The sequence below is a fragment of the Mastigoproctus giganteus genome, chromosome 9, assembly GCF_048544385.1.
Source record: "Mastigoproctus giganteus isolate SK-2022 chromosome 9, ASM4854438v1, whole genome shotgun sequence".
NCBI classification, from domain to species: Eukaryota; Metazoa; Arthropoda; class Arachnida; order Uropygi; family Thelyphonidae; genus Mastigoproctus; species Mastigoproctus giganteus.
In genome coordinates, this window is record NC_143583.1 from 195,832,496 (window position 1) to 195,852,882 (window position 20,387).

Below are 20,387 nucleotides of genomic sequence, written 5' to 3' on the forward strand. Positions count from 1 at the left end.
TCCATTACCCTTTAAAAACTGCTGTTCATCATCATCAGCCATTTTCAATCCACTGCAGGATGAAGGCTTCTCCAGCAACTTTCCATTTCCTTCTGTTTTGAGCACTGGTCATCCATTTACTACCCACAAACTCATGAATTTCATCTATCCATCTCCACCTTTGTCTTCCAGGTTTTCTTCTAGCTCCTCTTGGCTACCATTCTGTTATTTTCTTAGTCCATCTGTCATCATGTCTTCGAGCTATGTGTCCTGCCCAAGACCATTTTAGTTCTTTAGTTTTGATAAGAATGTCCTTTACTTGAGTTTGCTGCCTAATCCATGTGTTTCTCTTCTTATCTAACAGTCTGATTCCCAATACAATTTGTTCCATTCTACGTTGTGTAGTTCTCAGTTTCTCTTCCATTCTTTTGGTGAGTGCCGAAGTTTCACTTCCATAAGTCATGGTGGGGAGTATACAATGGTTCAGTATTTTACGTTTCAGACAAACTGGGATATTGTTCTTCAGTATATGACTATATTTCCTGAATGCTATCCATCCAAAATTTATTCTTCTCTTGACTTCCAGCCATTTATCATTATTACAGCTAATAACTTGTCCCAGATAAGTATATGACTCCACCTTTTCAATTACTGCTCCTTCAATCATTATTTCCCTTTCTGTGGCATACTTGTTCATCATTACTTTTGTTTTAGCCATATTCATCTTTAGTCCTAAATCCTTACTAACTGTGCATAACTGATTAAGATTTTCCTCTAATTCTTTGGGATTGTGGCTTATGACCACAATGTCATCTGCAAATTGTAAATGGTTTAGGTACTCTCCATTCACATTGACTCCTTTCTGCGCCCAGTCTAATCGTCTGAAAGCTTCCTCAAGGGCAGCAGTAAACAGCTTTGGAGATATTGTGTCTCCTTGCCGAACTCCTTTCTCGATTTTAAATTTCCTACTGTCTTTGTCTAGTCTAATAAAGGAGGTAGCATTCTCATATATTTTCTTCAAAATCATAATATGTGGGGTATCTATGCCTTGTCTTTCCAGTGCCCGAAACATTGCCTTATGCTGTATGGAGTCAAATGCCTTTTCATAATCCACAAATGCCAGGCATAATGGTGTTTTATATTCATTTGCTTTCTCCATTAGCTGTGATATTACGTGAAGGTGATCCATAGTTGAGAATCCTGTCCTAAAGCCAGCTTGCTCTTTCGGTTGATTCTCATCAAGTATTCTTTCTAATCTGTTAGTAATGACCCTTGTGAACAACTTGTATATGTGGAATAGCAAGCTAATTGGTCTATAATTTCCAATTTCTGATTTATCTCCTTTCTTATGTAGAAAAACTATGATTGCATTATTCCACTGCTTAGGCGTCACACCTTTTCTAACGCACTTTGTGAAGAGCCTTGCCAGTTTGTGTTATGTCTCTTCCTCCCAATTTTAACAATTCTACAGTAACATCATCTTCCCCCGGGGCTTTCTGATTCTTCATTTTCTTCAATGCAGGTTCTACCTCATAAGGAAGACTATCGGGTATGTCGTATGTGTTGCTACTTTGCAATCCATCTTCCCCACTGCTGGCATCATTCCCTCGCTTCTTGTATAATTCTCTATAGTAGTCTTCTACTATTTGAATTATGCCCTCTCTGCTGTTTATAAGTACACCATCGCTATTCTTCAGTTTCAGTATCATTTGTCTTTCTGCATTACTGCTCATGGCTCCTGATTTAAATTCTTTGTTTTCCCTTAATGTCTGTTCTACATTTCTTGTGTTAAATCTTCTTATATCCTCTCTGAGTCTCTTTCTAATGGCTTTGCATAACTCAGTATACTAAATTTTTTCCCTGTCAGTGTTTTTCTTGCGCTTCATTTGTCGTCTTCGGTTCATCTTGACAAGTGTTTCTTGACTAATTTTTTCTTCTTTGGATTTCTTTTTCCCTATAGGTTTCTTGGGCTTTATCACTTTCAGAAAGTTGTAGTATTCCTCGATATCTTGGTCCTGAGCAGTCGGTAGAAGCTCAAACTTGTTCTTAAGTTCCAGTACATACTGCTTTTTCTCCTCCTGTTATCTCAAAGACCTTTGTATTATTTACTCAAGTCAGTTTTTTCCTTTCCTTTCCTACATCTATATCAAATGTACATCTTACCATTCTGTGATCACTTCCAACATTTACCTTATTCAGGACGGTAACATCATTCACAATATATCTTCTGTTAGTGAGGATGAAGTCGATTTCATTAGTTGTTAATCCATTTGGACTCTTCCATGTCCACTTTCTGCTCACTCTTTTCTTGAAAAAAAGTGTTCATTACTGACAGTCCTTGAAATTCTGCAAATTCCACAAGTCTTTCACCTCTTATTTCACCAATTCCAAAATTTCCTATAGTTCCTCTTTCTGCGCTGTTTTGCCTTTTTCCAACCTTAGCATCAAAGTCCCCCATAATAATAGCGTAGTGGGTTTTCTGCTCATCTACAAGACTCAATTTCGGTGTACATTTCTTCAACCTCTTCATCATCATGGCTCGATGTTGGTGCATAAATCATTATAATCTTTAGCTTGTACCTCTTAGAAATCTTGAGTATTAGTTTTGACACCCTTGGTGATGTACTTTTGAATCCCAGTTTGTCTGAAACGTAAAATAGTGAACCAATGTATACTCCCCACCATGATTTATGGAAGTGAAACTTGGACACTCACCAAAAGAATGGAAGAGAAGCTGAGAACTACACAGCGAAGAATGGAACAAATTATATTGGGAATCAGACTGTTAGATAAGAAGAGAAACACATGGATTAGGCCGCAAACTCAAGTAAATGACATTCTTATCAAAACTAAAATGGTCTTCGGCAGGACACATAGCTCGAAGACATGATGACAGATGGACTAAGAAAATAACAGAATGGTAGCCAAGAGGAGCTAGAAGAAAACCTGGAAGACAAAGGTGGAGATGGATAGATGAAATTCATGAGTTTCTGGGTAGTAAAGGGATGGCCAGTGCTCAAAACAGAAGGAACTGGAAAGTTGCTGGAGAGGCCTTCAACCTGCAGTGGATTGAAAATGGCTGATGATGATGATCCAATTAAAAGCAATACTGGCTAGCTACTTTTATGTTGATTATGTGGGAAAACAATTGATTTGATTCTAGAGAGCTTAATTCTGAGCACTGTCATCATCACTGAGGAACAACAGTGTCAACAAAAGATCAACTGAAAAACATAACACAGATGCATTACTTGAATATTTCTTGATTTGGCACACACCAATACAAATTAGCACCAATTAGTAATACATCTGAATACTTTTCTTGGATCACACACATCCAGTTATCACAGGTACAAGTGTTCTTGGAAGCAAGAAGCACACAATATTTATTACAATAGTACATAATTAATGGGGGACTTTTCTGGACTTTTAAGTAGATATTTTTTAAACGATATTCAACATTTTTTTTATTTTTTGCATTTTGTCATGCATTTTAATTTAAGTTGATCCATAGTATTCAGGTTTTTTCTTTTTTTCTTCTTCTTAAGTATTATCACTCTAATGCAATCAAAAATTGTGATTACAAAAATTGGCATTATCCTTCAGTATCAAGCCGGCACCAAGTTTGGCACACTATTAAAAATGATTTGCCATAATTTACACAGACCTTTCCACTCAATAGATTATTTAGGACAATAATGTATAATTTTTTCACTAATACTAGAAAAATACATTTTTCTGTATTCCTATATAGACTTACTCATATTACAAGACTACAAATACTGCTCTATTTAAAGTTCCCGCTTATTAGCATTAGCATTAGTAGAGGCATATGATGCAAGAAAGCAAGCTTATGCAGCATCAGCCAAAAAAAAACACTTCCATTTCACCCCTCCGTTTGTTCGAAATACCTGTCTAGCTGAGCCTTAAATTTATTTAGGCTATCAACTTCTACAACAAGGGATGGAAGTCTGTTCCACCAACCAACTACCTGCTGGCTAAAGGCAAATTTCCACACATCTGTCTTTCCTCAATCTGAATTTATGCCCTCCCAAGTGATTATTCTGAGCAAGAGGAAGAATCCCATCGGCATTGAGCATGCTCAAACCATTCAAGTCTTTATATACCTCTATCAGATCACCTCGCCGATGCCTAGTCTCCAGACACTGTAATTTGCAAAACTTAAGCCTTTCTTCGTAAGAGCAACCTTTTATTCCATTCACTAATCTTGTTGCCTTTCTCTGTACTCGTTCCAGCAGCTCTACATCCTTCTTGAAATGAGGCCTCCAGACCTGTATACAGTACTCTAGGTGTGGCCTGACCATTGCCTTATACAAGGGAATAATCAACTCCTTATCCTGCTAGAAAAATTCCTGTATATCATTGACAAGACACCATGAGCTACTCTTGCAGCCTGTCTGCACTACTCAGAGAACTTCATATCTGCCTGCACAATTACCCCCAGGTCCTTTTAATTTTCTACCACTATCAGTGTAGTACCACAGAGTTGATACGTTGCTCTGGGGTTGCTGTTTCCCATATGTAGTACTTTACATTTGTTAATGTTAAACTTCATTTGCCACCTCTCAGCCCATCTGCTCAACCTTTCCATATCCTGTTGCAGCAGCATAGTGTCAGTAGTGTCCTTAACAACCCTGCCAACCTTTGTATCTTCTGCAAACTTGGACATTAAGCTTGAGGGCTTTTCCCTCAAAGTAAAAAGTGGTCAATATTTTTATGATTTTCATAAAAAGTTTGACTTGTAATTTTTTAACATTTACACAGGAATTTAAGTGACTTGACACAGAATAAGTTTTTTTTAAAATTCCCTACAACATTTGGAATTAAAAGCAATAATTCTAAAGAAGAATGAAATGAAATAAAAATGATAATATTAATTAATAATAATTAAAGTGATATTTTGTTATGTAATTTTAAAATATTACATTTCCTTTCTTTCTGGACTTTTATCATGATGTTGAATACAACTTATAGTCACCAAGAAGAACACCTCACATAGCACAAAGGAAGTCCATATAACTAGGTACTTCACTTCTGGGCTTTTTCATAAGAAATTTCCAAAGTCTATAATAAGATTTCAAACAATTCACTCACCACTACTTAGAATTTCCTCTGGTGCTTTGATAATATCAGACATAATAACATTTTCAGCTCCATATTTTTTCCTGAAAATTAATAATGAATACAAAACTTTGTAAATCTCTGAAGTGAACAGAAAAAAACTGATAATTACTGTCTTAATAACAAACTTAAAACTTTTTAATGAAAACAACAGCACACAAAATACAAGACAATGTATTTTGTGTTTCTTGGAAATTTGTTTATATATCATTTGCGAAAAATTATATTCTTTAAATGTCCAGTGTCCACCATCACTAGAGAAAAAAAATATTGTCAAAATAATGATGATGAACACTGAACTTTTAAATGATATAATTTTTCACAAATGATATATAAACAAATTTCCAAGAAAACAAAATAAATTGTCATGTACTTACAAATACGTTTTTTAGGTAACCACACAAAAAAAAAAAATCAAATAAATAAATTTGGGGCTGATGAATCAGATGAGCAGGCCAATTAACATCCCTGAAGAAAGAAATTAGGCAGTTTTGGAAAAGATATCTTAAAATCCTCATTGTTTCTCTTTTTATGTGGGCTGTCACTAAATCCTGTTGAAACCATATATTTACTAGGCCAAGCTGTTGCAAAGCAGTTGTTCTGTACCTTTCTCCATCACCAATTTCAATATGACTAACACTGTTGAAGTACAAACTGAGAATTGTGTGAATGTAAAGGCTTGACTTCACTAACAGTGACACAACTTAGATGCATCATTCAAAGCTCACTCTCGGGTTCTCAATAACTTGCAATTCTGCTTATTAACAAATCCTTGCAAATGAAAATGTACTTCACTCATTATCAATTTCGAAAATCATTATCTTCAGCTGAAATATCAAAGAGTACATGTGAATTCTAGTTGGGTTTTCTCAATGCACTGGAATTAATTCTTACAGTAATTGGATTTTACAAGGGAAAAGTTTTTGACAAAGACTGCAGTTTGAACCTGCGTCACACCCAGTCAGCACTCTTTCCAAGTCCAACCTTTCCTCTTTCTAATTTATCCCTCTTACTTCTGTTTTCTGGAATAACCTTCCTTTGCACGTATTTATCAAAAACTACAACCTATAGAAATCCAAATCTGATGTGAACAATCTTCTCCTTCCCCAACTTATGCATGGTACTACACATTCTAACTTCTTTTGTCTTTGGAGCTCTCATAAAAAAAAATAATAATAAAATATAATAAAGACAAGAAACAGACTAAAATTATATAACACAAATTCCATTCTTTCGCATTTTATCCATCAAACAGGCCTACTTAATCGACAGATTCATTCACATGACCTCATAGATTACAACATTAAATTAACAAATTAAACAAATTATATTTGAAAATTGGAGATTAAGTTTAATTTGTACATTTCCTAGAAAATCAGAGAAAGAACACACAAATTGAAACTAAATTTCAAAACAACAGTCAAATAATATAAAGTTAGGGAGGCCAACGAGTTTTTCACTTAGGTGAATACAAAGAGGAGGAAAATGAATCGGACTGGACCCTTGTGCACTGAGTGTAGGAAAGTCCTATATAACCCAAAGTATGTTGCAGATAAACTGATTAGGTGCCTCAGATCTGTCTTTACTGACGAAAGACTCATTATGCTGAGGAGACTGTGCAAATGAGGCTGAGCCATATGAAATTAGTGATTCGGAAGGTATTAATGGCTGTTGTTAGAAAACTTTGAGCCTAAAGGCAAGTAAGGTTCCTGGAGTTGACGGTACATACCCAGTAATTTTAAGGGAGACAGCCAGAGAGTGTATTAGCATTAGCAAAGGCATCTGATGCAAGAAAGCAAGCTTATACAGCATCAGCCAAAACAAAAAAGAAACCATTTTACCCAACCATTTGCTCCAAAATTATGTCCAGTTCTTCCTTGAATTTATTTAGGCTATCAACTTCCACAACAGCAGATGGAAGTTTATTCCAACAATCAACAATGCACTGGCTAAAGGAAAATTTTCGAACATCTATTCTACAAACTGGTTGGTTGGTTGGTTGGTTATTTGGTTTTTAGGAGCATTAGCAACTAAGGCCATATTGCTCCGGGATATGCGGTGGTCATTCCCTGACCTTTCCGCACCCTCCATATTTGGTGGTGACGGGCTTGAACCCCGGTCTAATCAAGAAGCGTGTGCTACGCACTGCTGCTCCTTCCCACCTGGCTACGGAGGCGCCTGATTCTACAAACTGTCTTTCCTGAATTTATGTCCCCAGGTGCACAATCTAAGCAATGGGAAGAATCCCATCAGCATTCAGCTTGCACAAACCATTCAAGGCCATATGCACCTCAATCAGATGACCTTGCAGGTGCTTAGTCTCCAGAGATACTTAGTCTGAAGAACTTAAGCCTTTCTTGGTAAGAGCAACCCTTTGTTCCCCTTCTTTGTGCATTCCAGCAGCTCTATCTTTCCTAAAATCAGGCCTCCAGACCTGAATGAAGTGCTCAAGATGTGGACTTACCATTCCCTTGTATAAGGGGATAAATGCCTCCTTATCCCTGCTAGCAAACTTCCTGTATATCACTGACAAGACCCCATAAGCTACTCTGGCAGCCTGTCTGCACTGCTCAGAAAACTTCAGATCTCACTGCACAATTACACCCAGGTCATTTTCATTCTACACTACCATGAGTTTAATACCACACAATTGATACGTTACTCTGGGGATACTGCTACCCATATGCAGTACTTTGCATTTGTCAATGTTAAACTTCAGTTGCCACCTCTCAGCCCATCTGTCATACTTTTCTAGATCCTCTTGCAGTAGCATACTGCCATTCTCATCATTAACAACCCTGCCAACCTTGGCATCATCTGCAAACTTGGACATTAGACCTGATATACTTTCATCAACATCATTGATAAATAAACAAAACAATGGGGCAAACACTGAACCCTGAGGCACTCCAATAACATTAGTACACTAAGAGCAGTGTCCAATGATTACAACTCTGTCTTCTCCCACTCAACAATCCCTTTATCCATAGCAGCAACTTTTCCTTAATGCCATACTGCTCCAATTTGTACAGCAGTCATCCATGTACAATAATATCAAAAGCTTTCCTGAATACAAATATATGTTATCAAAATTATTTTTTTGCATTCAGTTCCTTTCTGTATCATAGTATCCAATCAAATTGGTCAGACAAGTCTTACCCCTCATATACCATGCTTGTTTGTTATTGTTTGTTTGTTATTTGGTTTTTAGGAGCATTAGCAACTAAGGCCATATTGCTCCGGGATATGCGGTGGTCATTCTCTGACCTTTCCGCATTCTCCGTATTTGGTGCTGACGGGCTCGAACCCCGGTCTAATCAAGAAGCGTGTGCTACGCACTGCTGCTCCTTCCCACCTGGCTATGGAGGCGCCTTTATACCATACTGTGTCTGATCTATAACTGCAGTTTTGTGTAGGTGATCCTGCAATGCTTCTTTAACCAGAGACCCCATTATTTTCCGCAGAACAGAAGTCAAACTAACAGGTCTGTCTAACTTGTGTCACCCTTAGATCTCCCTTTGTGAAATGATACATTTGCACCTCTCCAGTCCGTGGGGAACTACCCTAAATCCAAGGGTGCTCTCATAATTATGGTTAAGAGTTTTCTTACTTCCTTTGCTGCCTCCTTTAATGTAACTGGATAGATTCCATCCACCCCAGATGCCTTTTTATGTTTAACTTAAAGAATTTTCTCCCCACTTTGCTCTGAGTTATTACAAAATCATTTAGCTCTCTTTTAGAGTTTGATAAACTTCTGGTCTCCCCTTCCCCACAGAATTCCTCATGCGTGAATGTAGATACAAAATACTCATTCAGTTTGTCAGCTACCCTGTGCAGGTTCATCAACACTTGAACCATCGATATCAAGTGGTCCAATCTGATTCATTCCCTTCCTTCTAGAGTTTACATCAGTAAAGACGTCTTTGCTGTTTTTCTTTGCATCCTTTGCCAAACATTTTTCATATTCAGTCTTCCCTCCCTAGCCACCTTTGTGACTTGATTACAGACTAGCTTATATCTACCACAGGCTTCAGTGTCACCTGATAATTTATATGAATCCCATTAGTTCATCTGACATCCTTTGAACAGTATTTCTTATTATTATTTTTTTTTAAATGAAAACCCCAAACATGAGAGGTATTAGGACCTATAGTATTTAGTACCACGTATGAGTTAGAGGTTGAGAAGAAGAAAGAAGAGATTTGTTAACATTAGACTTAAACTTTTGTAGACTGTAATTTTCAGGAAATACGTATGAAGGAAGGTTGTTCCAGAAAACGGCAGTTGAATGAATAAAAGAGGAAGATGAAAAGTTGGTTCTGTGAGTTTGAAGTTGGACAGTAAATGGATGTTGGCTGGTAGCAGCACATGTTCGGATTATTTTGAAAGAGAGCAGGAATTTTAGAAGCCAATTCAGAATAACAGTGCCATGGAAATATCCGTAGAAAAGGCATGTAGCAGAAACAGAATGTCTATAAGACAGAGTATCTGTGGAGAGAGTTTGTTAGAGATGAGTCATTAATTAACCTAACAGCCCTCTTCTGAATGGAATCTAGAAGCCTGAGAGAGGTTTTGGGGGCACATTCCCAGATATGGGAACAATATTCTATGGTAGGGCTGATTTGTGATTTGTATAGAGTGAACAGCTATTTGGAAGAAAAGTAATGCCGAGAACGAAAGAGAAAATAAAGTTTTTTAGATGCAGAGGAAGCAATATTTGTAATGTGCTTGGGCCAGGAGAGATTAGAAGTCAGGGTAATCCCCAAAAGAGATATATCATCTCTTTTGGAAATCAGAGTATCACAAAAGATAAGCACAGGAGCAGAAAAATCCTTTTTGCGAGATATAAGACAGGACTGAGTTTCAGAAGGATTGAAATCAACTAAGTTGTCTTCGCCACACTGGAGAATTACCAGGAGATGGGCATTTAGGGAATTGGTAGCAGATATTTGAGAAGTTGAAGCTGATTGAGCAAGGAGAGGGTTTTTTCAAACTGGAAAGTGGAATGCAACATGTTATCAACAGCAAAACTATAGTTAGGATTTCCAGTCAATGGAAGAAGGTCATTAATATACAAGAGGAAAAGAACTGAACCTTGGAGGACTTCAGCATTAGTGGAGAAGATAGAGAGCCATCCACCATTACCTTCAGTGAGTGTTCGAAGAGAAAACTGTATACCCAATTACAAAAAAAAAGTTGGTAAATCATAAGATGGAAGCTGGTTTGGAAGACCTTTATGCCAAAACATGATTGAAAGCCTTTGAGATGTCAAGAGAAACTGCTTATGTTCCACCGAACTTTTCCATTGAATTCGTCCATAAATGGATAATTTAAGCCAGAATATCACCTGTGGATCAACACTGACAGAATCCATACTGGCAATCGTTGATCAGAGGAAGGTCTCTACATAGTGTAAGAGTTGGCGGTTAATTGATTTCTCCATTACTTTAGAAAGAGTAGAAGTTCGTTCGTTCGTTATTTGGTTTTTAGGAGCATTAGCAACTAAGGCCATATTGCTCCGGGATATGCGGTGGTCATTCCTTGACCTTTCCGCATACTCCGTATTTGGTGGTGACGGGCTCGAACCCCGGTCTAATCAAGAAGCATGTGCTACGCACTGCTGCTCCTTCCCACCTGGCTACGGAGGCGCCCAAGAGTAGAAGTAATTGCAATGGGATGATAATTGGATGGGAATGATTTGTCACCCTTTTTTGGAACTGGCTGGACATCAGCAAATTTCCAAGCAAAAGGAAAAACACCTTTGGAATAAGAAAGTGAAAAAAGGCAGCAAAGAACAGGAGTAAGTTCGGAAGTGCAGGTTTTGAGAACAAGTGGAAAAATACCATGGATCTGGAGCTTTCTTAGCCGCAAAATTCGTCAAAATCCTTCTGATGGAAGACCACAGGAGGCACTGAATGGAGTGTGCTGGGAATAGTGGGAGGTGTTTTACCAAGATCACTGTTTGTTTGTTTGTTATTTGGAGCATTAGCGACTAATGCCATATTGCTCCTGGGATATGCGGTGGTCATTCCCTGACCTTTCTGCATCCTCCGTATTTGGTGGTCACGGGCTCGAACCCTAGTCTAATCAAGAAGCGTTTGCTATGCACTGCTGCTCCTGCCCATGGGGGAGCCACCAAGATCACTGATACATGAGTTTGAAGAAAAATGGGATGCTAGTAGGACAGCTTTATCCTTGGCTGAAGTGACAATAGAACCATCTGGTTTTGACAGAAGTGGGAGCAGAGATGAGCAAAAGTTGCACCTCAGCTTTGGCAAGACACCAGAATGCTTGGCTACCATTAGAGCAAGAAGGAATTTTTCTACTCTTAGCCTGTTCAAAATAGTTTAGACTGATTAATAACTACTTTTCAATTGTTGCGATCTCCATTGTAGGCAGAAAATAAATTGAAGAATTGGAACCAAGCCAATTACGATATGCAAAATTTTTCCTTGAACAGCCTTAGCACATTTATTGGAAAACCAAGGTTTAGATAAAGGACAAGATTTTAACATGGAGTGTGGAATAAATGATGCCACACTCCATGTTAAAATTCCATTCCTACAAGAATAATTTCACTGACACAATCTGAGAAAATGTTAACATCAGGAATCTGACCAAGGAAAAGAAGAAAATAAATCTCGCAATTCATCCCATTTTGCATTCTTGTAATGCCAAACAACAAAAGGCTGGGAATAACCATGAGATAAAGGCTCCATTGGAGAAGAGACAATCAACAAGTTGTGATCTGAGATGCCTAAAGGACCACTCACCTTGACCATGTACTTAGAAGGGTTGTTTGTGAAAAAAAGATCAAGGCTGTATGGTTAGGATTGTCTGGTATTCTTGTAGGTAAATGAACAATCTGTGCGAGATCATTAGTAATTGCAAAAGCCTCAGAATCATCACTAGCTGGGTCAGTGTGACTGGAAAACAGAAGCTAGCTGGAGTTTTGAACATTAAAATCATCAAGGAAAATTACCTCACTGTTAGGAAAGTTGGACTGGAGAAAGTCAAGTTGCAAAGAGAGAGAGAGTCAAAGAGCTCCAAGTGATTAGTGAAGTTGGGAGAACAGTAGAACAACAGATGAATTTGACAGAATGAAGTAGAGAGATTTTAAGCCAGAGAAGATCGAAAAGAGGAGATTCCAAATTATCAAGTCTGTGACAGGGAATATCAGAACAGACATATGCACAAGTACCACCTTTTAGGCGAAAGCAATCATACAGTGAATAATTTGGGCAACTGAGATGAGTAGTGTTGAATCAACTGGTAACTGAGATTCTGTCAGAAAAAGTACATGGGGTTTGGCAGACTGCAAGTGGAAATGGACATTGTTGAGATTAGAATTGAGACCACGTATATTTGTGAAATGAACTAGGAAGTGTTTGGGAGGTTTAGATCTTTTCGCAGATAGGTTTGCGCTATTAGTTTGACAATTCATGATGTATTCAATAGTAAGAAAAAGTGGGGGGGGCATGCTGAATGAAGTAATGAAATTTTTGGATGTGGCATACACATGGTAAGAATATACCCAGATCATTGACATAACGTGGCCTTTACAATGCGACCCCGCATACACACACTACTCGGACTTCCTCCAGTCACTATCTGGCAGAGTAGAGGCAGTAAGATTATACACTAGCTGATCCGGAAACCTCCTAGAGAGTTACCAATAGGTTCAGTCCAGTGTACTAACTAGAGGTCGGCCTGTGAACACCATTTTAGAGCTGTACCCTGGAAATGTAAGGAAGTTTGGAGCTCACCAAGGTGTTCCATCATTACCTCAAAGGACATCAGTCATACTGCATGATGGAAGAGATGGGGGAGGGTTGACCGGAACCCGTGTTTAGTCTCTTTATTCTAGAGACTAAACACGGGTTCCACCACTTCTAGCCTCCAATAAGCAAAGTAGTGATATTGCACCAGTTGATGAGTGTCATCTACCACCTGGTATTGCCTGGTAACACAGAGGGGCAGCATTCCTCCATGTGGTGTGGTGCCCACACCACAACCCCTACTTATGTTGGTTCACACCTGGGTGGTCATCCACAGTGTGCTTGCACATGGGGATTATACCCAGGATTACTAACAGTCCCAACATCGGGAAGGAGGAATCAGAGGATTTGGCAGTCACAGACCTTCCGGACTTGCCGAAATTAGATCCACTTGACTTGCGTGTCACCCGAATACCAGTTCCATCACAGTCTTAGACTACTATGTAGCAAGCACAGCTTGTTTTGCATATCTGAGAGAAAGTCTGCGACAGCCTCAAGGACCAAGTTGGTATGAAAATCCTAGTAGCTGCCAAGATCAATTCCTTGAATGCTTCCCATTTTGAATTTACTGATGGTAACATCAAATGGTCCCACTGTATAAAATTTAAAAACTGTCCGAGACAATTGTAGTCACCTCTACGAAAGCAAAAACCCTTACATTTACTACCCATGATGGTAGTTACATCTTTCAGTAAATTCCACATCAGTTCACTGTGATCAATGCCAACTAGTGGTTCCTTTATCTGCAGATTCTTAATAAATGAATAATCACATCAAGAGTTGACTCTCGAACATGTTTGTGTAGAAAACAATGATCCAATAAATCTACAAAGGTCTTGCTAGCGTGCAGGTAACCAAACCACAAGTTCCAAGCCATATCAGTGAAGTTAAAATGCCCCATCATAAAACAATATGATTTACTTGCCCACTACATTTCTCCGTACTGTTGTTTCTCATCAAAGTGATTAGGCATATAACACATTCTTACTTCCAAATTTGCTTTCTCAGTGCTTATGTCATACCAAACTGACTCAACATTGTACTGTCCACCCATGTCAACTGAATGTACTGCCTTATATTTTATGTGTTTCTTAACTAACAACATAACTCCTTCTCCCTTCCTATCCGGTCTGTACAGATTGTACTCCCCAAATTCCGATTCTGCATTACTTATATCTGTGTGAAACCACATCTCTGATATCCTACAATATCTACCTTTGTCTTGACCAGCACTTCAAATTCATCAAATTTATTTACTATACTCCTAGCATTGGTGTACATGCAATGATTGTTTTCTGCAGCAGCAGGTTTGAGAGGCAACCAGAGACAGTAATACTCTTCATCTGGTTATCAGCAGTGATTATTCGTTCATTAAAAATTTGCAGATAAAGGAACCGGGTGGCAATGATCAAGCGTACTGATGTGGGATTTATTTAAAGAGATAATTACCATCAGCGGTAAAGGGAAGAGTTTTTTCTTTCGTAAAAGTGACAACAGTGGTCTCTGACAGTTTTTAAATTCTATACAATGGGCCCAACTGATGACCTTACCAACAGCAAATTCTAAATGGAAAGCATTCATTAATCTTGGAAGCTACTACAGTTTTTATACCAATTAAGAAAAAATTTTCAAGGTTCAGGCCTAAATGAATGTCAAATTAACTAGGGGAAGTCCCCAAGCATAAGAAATGTGCAAATGTACATTTCCCAATTCACAAAGGGTGTTCAAAGGGTGACACGAGTAATTACAGACATGTTAGTTTAACTTCTGTTCTGGAGAAAATAATGGAATCACTGGTTAAAGAAGCATTGCAGGATCATCTAAACAAGACTGCAGTAATAATTCAGACAGCATGGGTTTTTTAAGGGAAAGTCTTGTCTAACAAATTTGATTGGAAACTATGACGTGGTCACAAAGGAACTGGATGCAAAAAATAATTTTGACATCATATATCAAAATTATTTGGATTTCAGGAAACCTTTTTATACTGCCACTAATGGAAAACTACTGTACAAATTGGAGCAGTATGGTATTAAGGGCAAGTTACTACAATGGATAAAAGGGTGGTTGAGGGGAGAAGACAGAGTGGTAATCAATGGACACTGCTCTTTGTGGACTAATGTTAATAGTCCATGTTGTTTTGTGTAGTCATCAATGATACTGATGAAGGTATATCAAGCTTATGTCCAAGTTTGCAGAAGATACAAAGTTTGGTAGGGTTGTTAATGACAATAAGGAAGGTATGCTACTACAACACAATCTTGGAAAGTTAAGCAGATGGGCTGAGAGGTGGCAACTGAAGTTTAACATTGACAAATGCAAGTACTGCATATGGGTAGCAGTAATCCTACAGTAACATACCAACTGTGCAGTATTATGCTCAGGGTAGTGGAGAACGAAAAAGACCTGGAGATAATTGTGCAGTCAGATATGAAGTTTTCTGAACAATGCAGACAGGCTGCTCATGGGGTCTTGTCAATGATATATAGGAATTTTGCTAGCAAGAATAAGGAGGTAATTATCCCCTTGTATAAGGCAATGGTCAGGCCACACCTTCAGTACTGCACAGGTCTGGAGGCCTCATTTTAGGAAAGATACTGAGCTAGTAGAACGAGTACAGAGAAGGGCAATGAGATTAGTGAGTGAAACAAAAGGTTGCTGTTACAAAGATAGACTTAAGTTCTGCAAATTGCAGTGACTGGATTCTCTCATAATTATGGCTAAGAGTTTGCTTAGTTGCTTTTCCGCCTCCTTTAATATAGCCTGGAGTATACAGGTTGAAGGAGAGGGGGAAGCAAACCAATATAAATAAACTCACTTGTATAAATTTTTTTGATAATATCAGTATTTCGAAATATTATTAAAATAAAGGACCATGAATTTGTGGTTGAAAAAAGGAACTTTAAAAAGAGAAGCAAGTACTTCTAGTAGCACAACTGTGGTTGATGAAAACTAACACCATATTGTCACACTTCAAAGTGGAGATGGACAATTGGAGCCTTTTGTTCCCCAAAAATTTGAATTAAAAAAACAGGAACCAACCAATAAAAGACCAAAATGAAAGTATGGCAGTTATTTGAATTTTGGCTTTACATGTGTTGGAAATAAAGATGCTCCTGATGCACAGTGTAATAAAATATTAGCAAACAGTTCTTGGGTCCCGCTAAACTTGTTTCATAAATATTTTGTGAGATGAAAAGTGTTCCATGACTAAAACAGTTTGTGAAATGCTGCTCTACATTATCAATTACAGCTCACAGCAAAATGCATGCCAACACTGCAGTTCAGTACCACCACACTCTTATCAAGTGATTGGCAACTGCCACCTCGTTCTGCATCACATAAGTTGTCGCCTCAAATGAGTCTTAATTCTGTTGCAGAATTCTCGAATATGGCTAGATACTGGGTGATTTTTTTCTCAGTCAACAGTTGTTCTCTGTGAGATTCCTAATTTTTGCACAGTATTAATGTTGTGTAAGAATAATATATTCCGTAATTATGCGAATAGTCCAGATGACTTCTATTATGTATGTGGAGAAGTCACGTTAGCTTCAAGACAGCATCCCTTAACTCAAGCCATAAAAAAGGCCTACTTCTTGTACTTTGAGTGTAAATTAGGCTCCACACATATGCTGCACTACATGTTCAAACTCAATGCGTGGGTGAATTGAAAGGGATGTTTTATGCCTTTTGCAGTGTCCATGATATGAAGGGAGCCAACAAAACACATCACAGAATGTTACTTCTTAATGGTTCCTCCTATTAGAAAAGGGATGACAATGAAGAAAAAGTGGATATTGATGTACTCGAATATACCATCTGCAATTTGTCCCGTGTCTCATGGTGAAGTACTACCTATTCCTGCAGACTGTTTTTCTGTACACTCTGATGAAGATAAAGAAACTGATGAACATCAACTTGATATACATGAAGTACAGCAGCCGTCTATTCAAGGGTTTCACCATTTTGTCCAAACCTTTACCTTCCGAACCACATAAGATCACAATGATCTCATCAGCTATCTCAAACTGCCGAAGAATAAGGCAGAGCTTTTGCCCTTGAGGCTACAACAATGGAATCTTCTAGATCAGTTTCCCAAACTGGGGTCCGCGAACCCCTGGGGGGGGGAGTCTGTAGACCAGTTTCAGGGGTTCTGCAAAATGTTCAGAAGGTATCAAATATGTGCTTATTTTCTTAAAAAATATACTGATAGAATCACATGAATTTCGTTATAGAACATTACTTATTTTTGATATAATTAGTATATATATATAATTGTATACATATTTCAAATTATTCATTCTATGTATAACAAATTGATGATAAATCATCTAGCGTCTGATATATAGCTACACATGCTTTACTCCTTGTTCTTTCTAACTTTGCTTTTACTGGTGGTAAGCATGCTTATTTCTTAATCTATATCTATTAGGAGATATGTATTGATACATCTAACATAACGGTCTATCTAATCTATATTTATCGGCTACTTACTAGCCTTTCCTGTTATTATTACATATTATGCTATATAATTTTGGCTATATCTGCAGCATCCTATACCATACTACATGGTGATACTTATATAAAATAAACCAGGATTCCTTACTATAAGGATCGGGAAGTTACGCTCCCAGTTTTATCCTACGTACCATTATGCTTAATCTTTTTCTATACTTTGTACTATTTGCTGTATAAACCTACTTTTCATACCTCATGAACTATTAGAGCAATTCGAGGGGGATCGAGGTTACTACTGCTATACTTTACTCTACTTCCGTTCTCCTGCTGTTAGCTTACGCTACTATTGATACCAATATAGCACATTATACCACATACTTATATGAACAACAGTGGATAGATCTCTTTCTACATTGTCTTTTGCTTTTTTAATTCTAGGTATCTTTCTATAAATTTGTGATTAAGCTATCTGCCGGGCTAATAGTCATCCAGCCAGTTAAAAACTAAATTGTGATATACCATGGTGCTATTTTGTAGCATAACCATTATCTTACATCTTATTAATAAGTTTTATTTTTCGCTTAACATATACTATTTTGCTTTCATCTGGACTTCGTTAAGCTGGCGGATGACAACAGAAACAGATAGCTACATATTATTATATGTATAATTATGGTTGATACATTGAGAGGGTTAGCCCTAGAAAAAGTCCCTTTCAATGTATCTTTTTACCCATAATTAACATCATTTAATCTTTTAATTTAATTTTAATTGTAATTTTTACTTTGCTTTGTATTCCATATATGTTTTCAGGAATGGCCATCGGTGCCTGCATAGGCTATTATATGTTACTTGGGTTGTTATGTCATTTGTCGTCTGCACGTTAACCTGCATTATTTGTAACCGTACTTCAATATAGATTCAGTATCTTACATATTAGCCTCCTCTAAATAGATAAATTACTTAGACTATATTAAATAATATACAGACTGATGTAATATTCAATCTCTTATATAGATGGCATTAATCTGTTCTGGTTAATTCATTTATTTATACTATTATAATCATCTTATAATAATCCTATAATTTATTCTTATATTCATTATTCATATATACATTTTGCATATCACAGGTGTGTGTGTGTGTGTGTGTGTGTGTGTGTGTGTGTGTGTGTGTGTGTGTTATTTGCGAGAATTTGGCATAAGTAATTGGTAGTGAAATGGTGGCATCCTGAAGAGATACCGTTTTACACACATCACAGCCAGTTACCCACTAAATTTAAAAAACACTAGTTTTTTTAATTTAAATATAAGAGTATACATTAATTAACATAAGATTATGGTAGATATACAGACAACCACTTCAAAATGCAGAAAGGCATATGATGTAAGAAAGCAAGCTTATGCATGCTGCATAAGCTTGCTTTCTTACATCATATGCCTCTACTAATGCTAATGTTCAGGGCCTTTACTAACACGGACGGGAACTTGCACTCCCAGATTACCCAAGCACCAGCTTTATATTCTTCAGTCATATACTTTTCACTTACTTACCACTAAAATTCTTCCACAATCTGAGCTATTAATGTAAAATGAGGGCAAGAGTGTCTATTTCTATCCTAATTACCTTCCTAACTTCGTCTCCCATTAGCTAAACAGCCAGACATTGACTGCTAATTATAATACAACATTCATATTAAATATATATATATATATATATATACATAAACACTGTACTGACTGAATTGCACAAATTTCATTAAAGATCATTACTTATTTTCAATACAATTAGTATACACAATGATACACATTTCAAATTATTCGTTCCATTTAGAGAAAATACATGATATATATATTTGTAGATACAGCCACTCCCCAACTTATGTAAGGGTTGAGTTCCATGGAACTCTACGTAAGTCAGAATTTCCCCTAAATGCTTATGCAGGACTCTCAAATTTGAATTTGATTGAAGCAAAAAAGAAATGTTCGACGATAATGTAAATAGAATTATTTATTCAATTTTTTTTTATCTTATGCACAGGAAAAACAACAAATGTGTACAAAATTTCAACATTTTCAAAATTATAAAATTACAAAAGGAGAGAGGAGACAGGCATAACGTCAGAAAGTTTTACCTTTCGAGCATCGTTGCCAGAAACACATCCTAGTTCATTTCACAAATATATGTGGTCTCAATTCTAATCTCAATGATGTCCATTTCCACTTGCTGTCTGCCAAACCTCATGTACTTTTACTGACAGAATCTCAGTTATCGGTTGATTCAACTACCGCTGAGCTCAGTAGCCCAAATTATTCACTGTATGATTCCTTTCGCCTAAAAGGTGGTACTTGTGCATATATCTGTTCTGATATTCCCTGTCTGATTTTCAGGCCAAACTAGATGTTGAACAGGCTAAGAGTAGACAACTTGCTTCTTGCCCTAATGGTAGCCAAGCATTCTAGTCTCTTGCCAAAGCTATTGGCCACAACTTTTGCCCATCTCTGCTCCCACTTCTATCAAAACCAGATGGTTCTGTTGTCACTTCAGCCAAGGATAAAGCTGACCTGCCAGCATCCCATTTTTCTTTCAACTCATGTACTAATCATCTTGGTAAAACACCTCCCACCATTCCCAACATGCTCCATTCAATGCCTCCAGTGGTCTTGTCAAAAAGATGTCAGAAGGATTTTGACAAATCTCGATGCTAAGAAAGCTACAGGTCCTGATGGCAGTTCTCCACTTGTTCTCAAAACCTGTGCTCCTGAACTTACTCCGATTCTTTGCTGCCTTTTTTCACTTTCTTATTCCAAAGGTATTTTTCCTTCTGCTTAGAAATTTGCTCATATCCAGCCAGTTCCTAAAAAGGGTGACAAATCCCTCCCATCCAATTATCGTCCTATTGCTATTACTTCTACTCTTTCTAAAGTAATGGAGAAATTAATTAACCGCCAACTCAGCAAAGGAAGTAAGCAAACCCTTAGCCATAATTATGAGAGCTTCCTTGGACTCAGGGGAGGTACCCATAGACTG

The 20,387-nt window shown here is 37.5% G+C and overlaps 1 protein-coding gene across 1 annotated transcript in view; it reads right to left on the bottom strand.

Moving 5' to 3' along the window:
- The window catches only part of Tdh (L-threonine dehydrogenase), a 156,653-nt gene that overhangs the window by 64,577 nt on the left and 71,689 nt on the right, over positions 1–20,387 (bottom strand). The window contains exon 4 of the mRNA XM_090380883.1: positions 5,095–5,165. Within this exon, the coding sequence (XP_090237009.1) occupies positions 5,095–5,165 (71 nt within the window). The remainder of the gene's footprint in view (positions 1–5,094; positions 5,166–20,387) is intronic.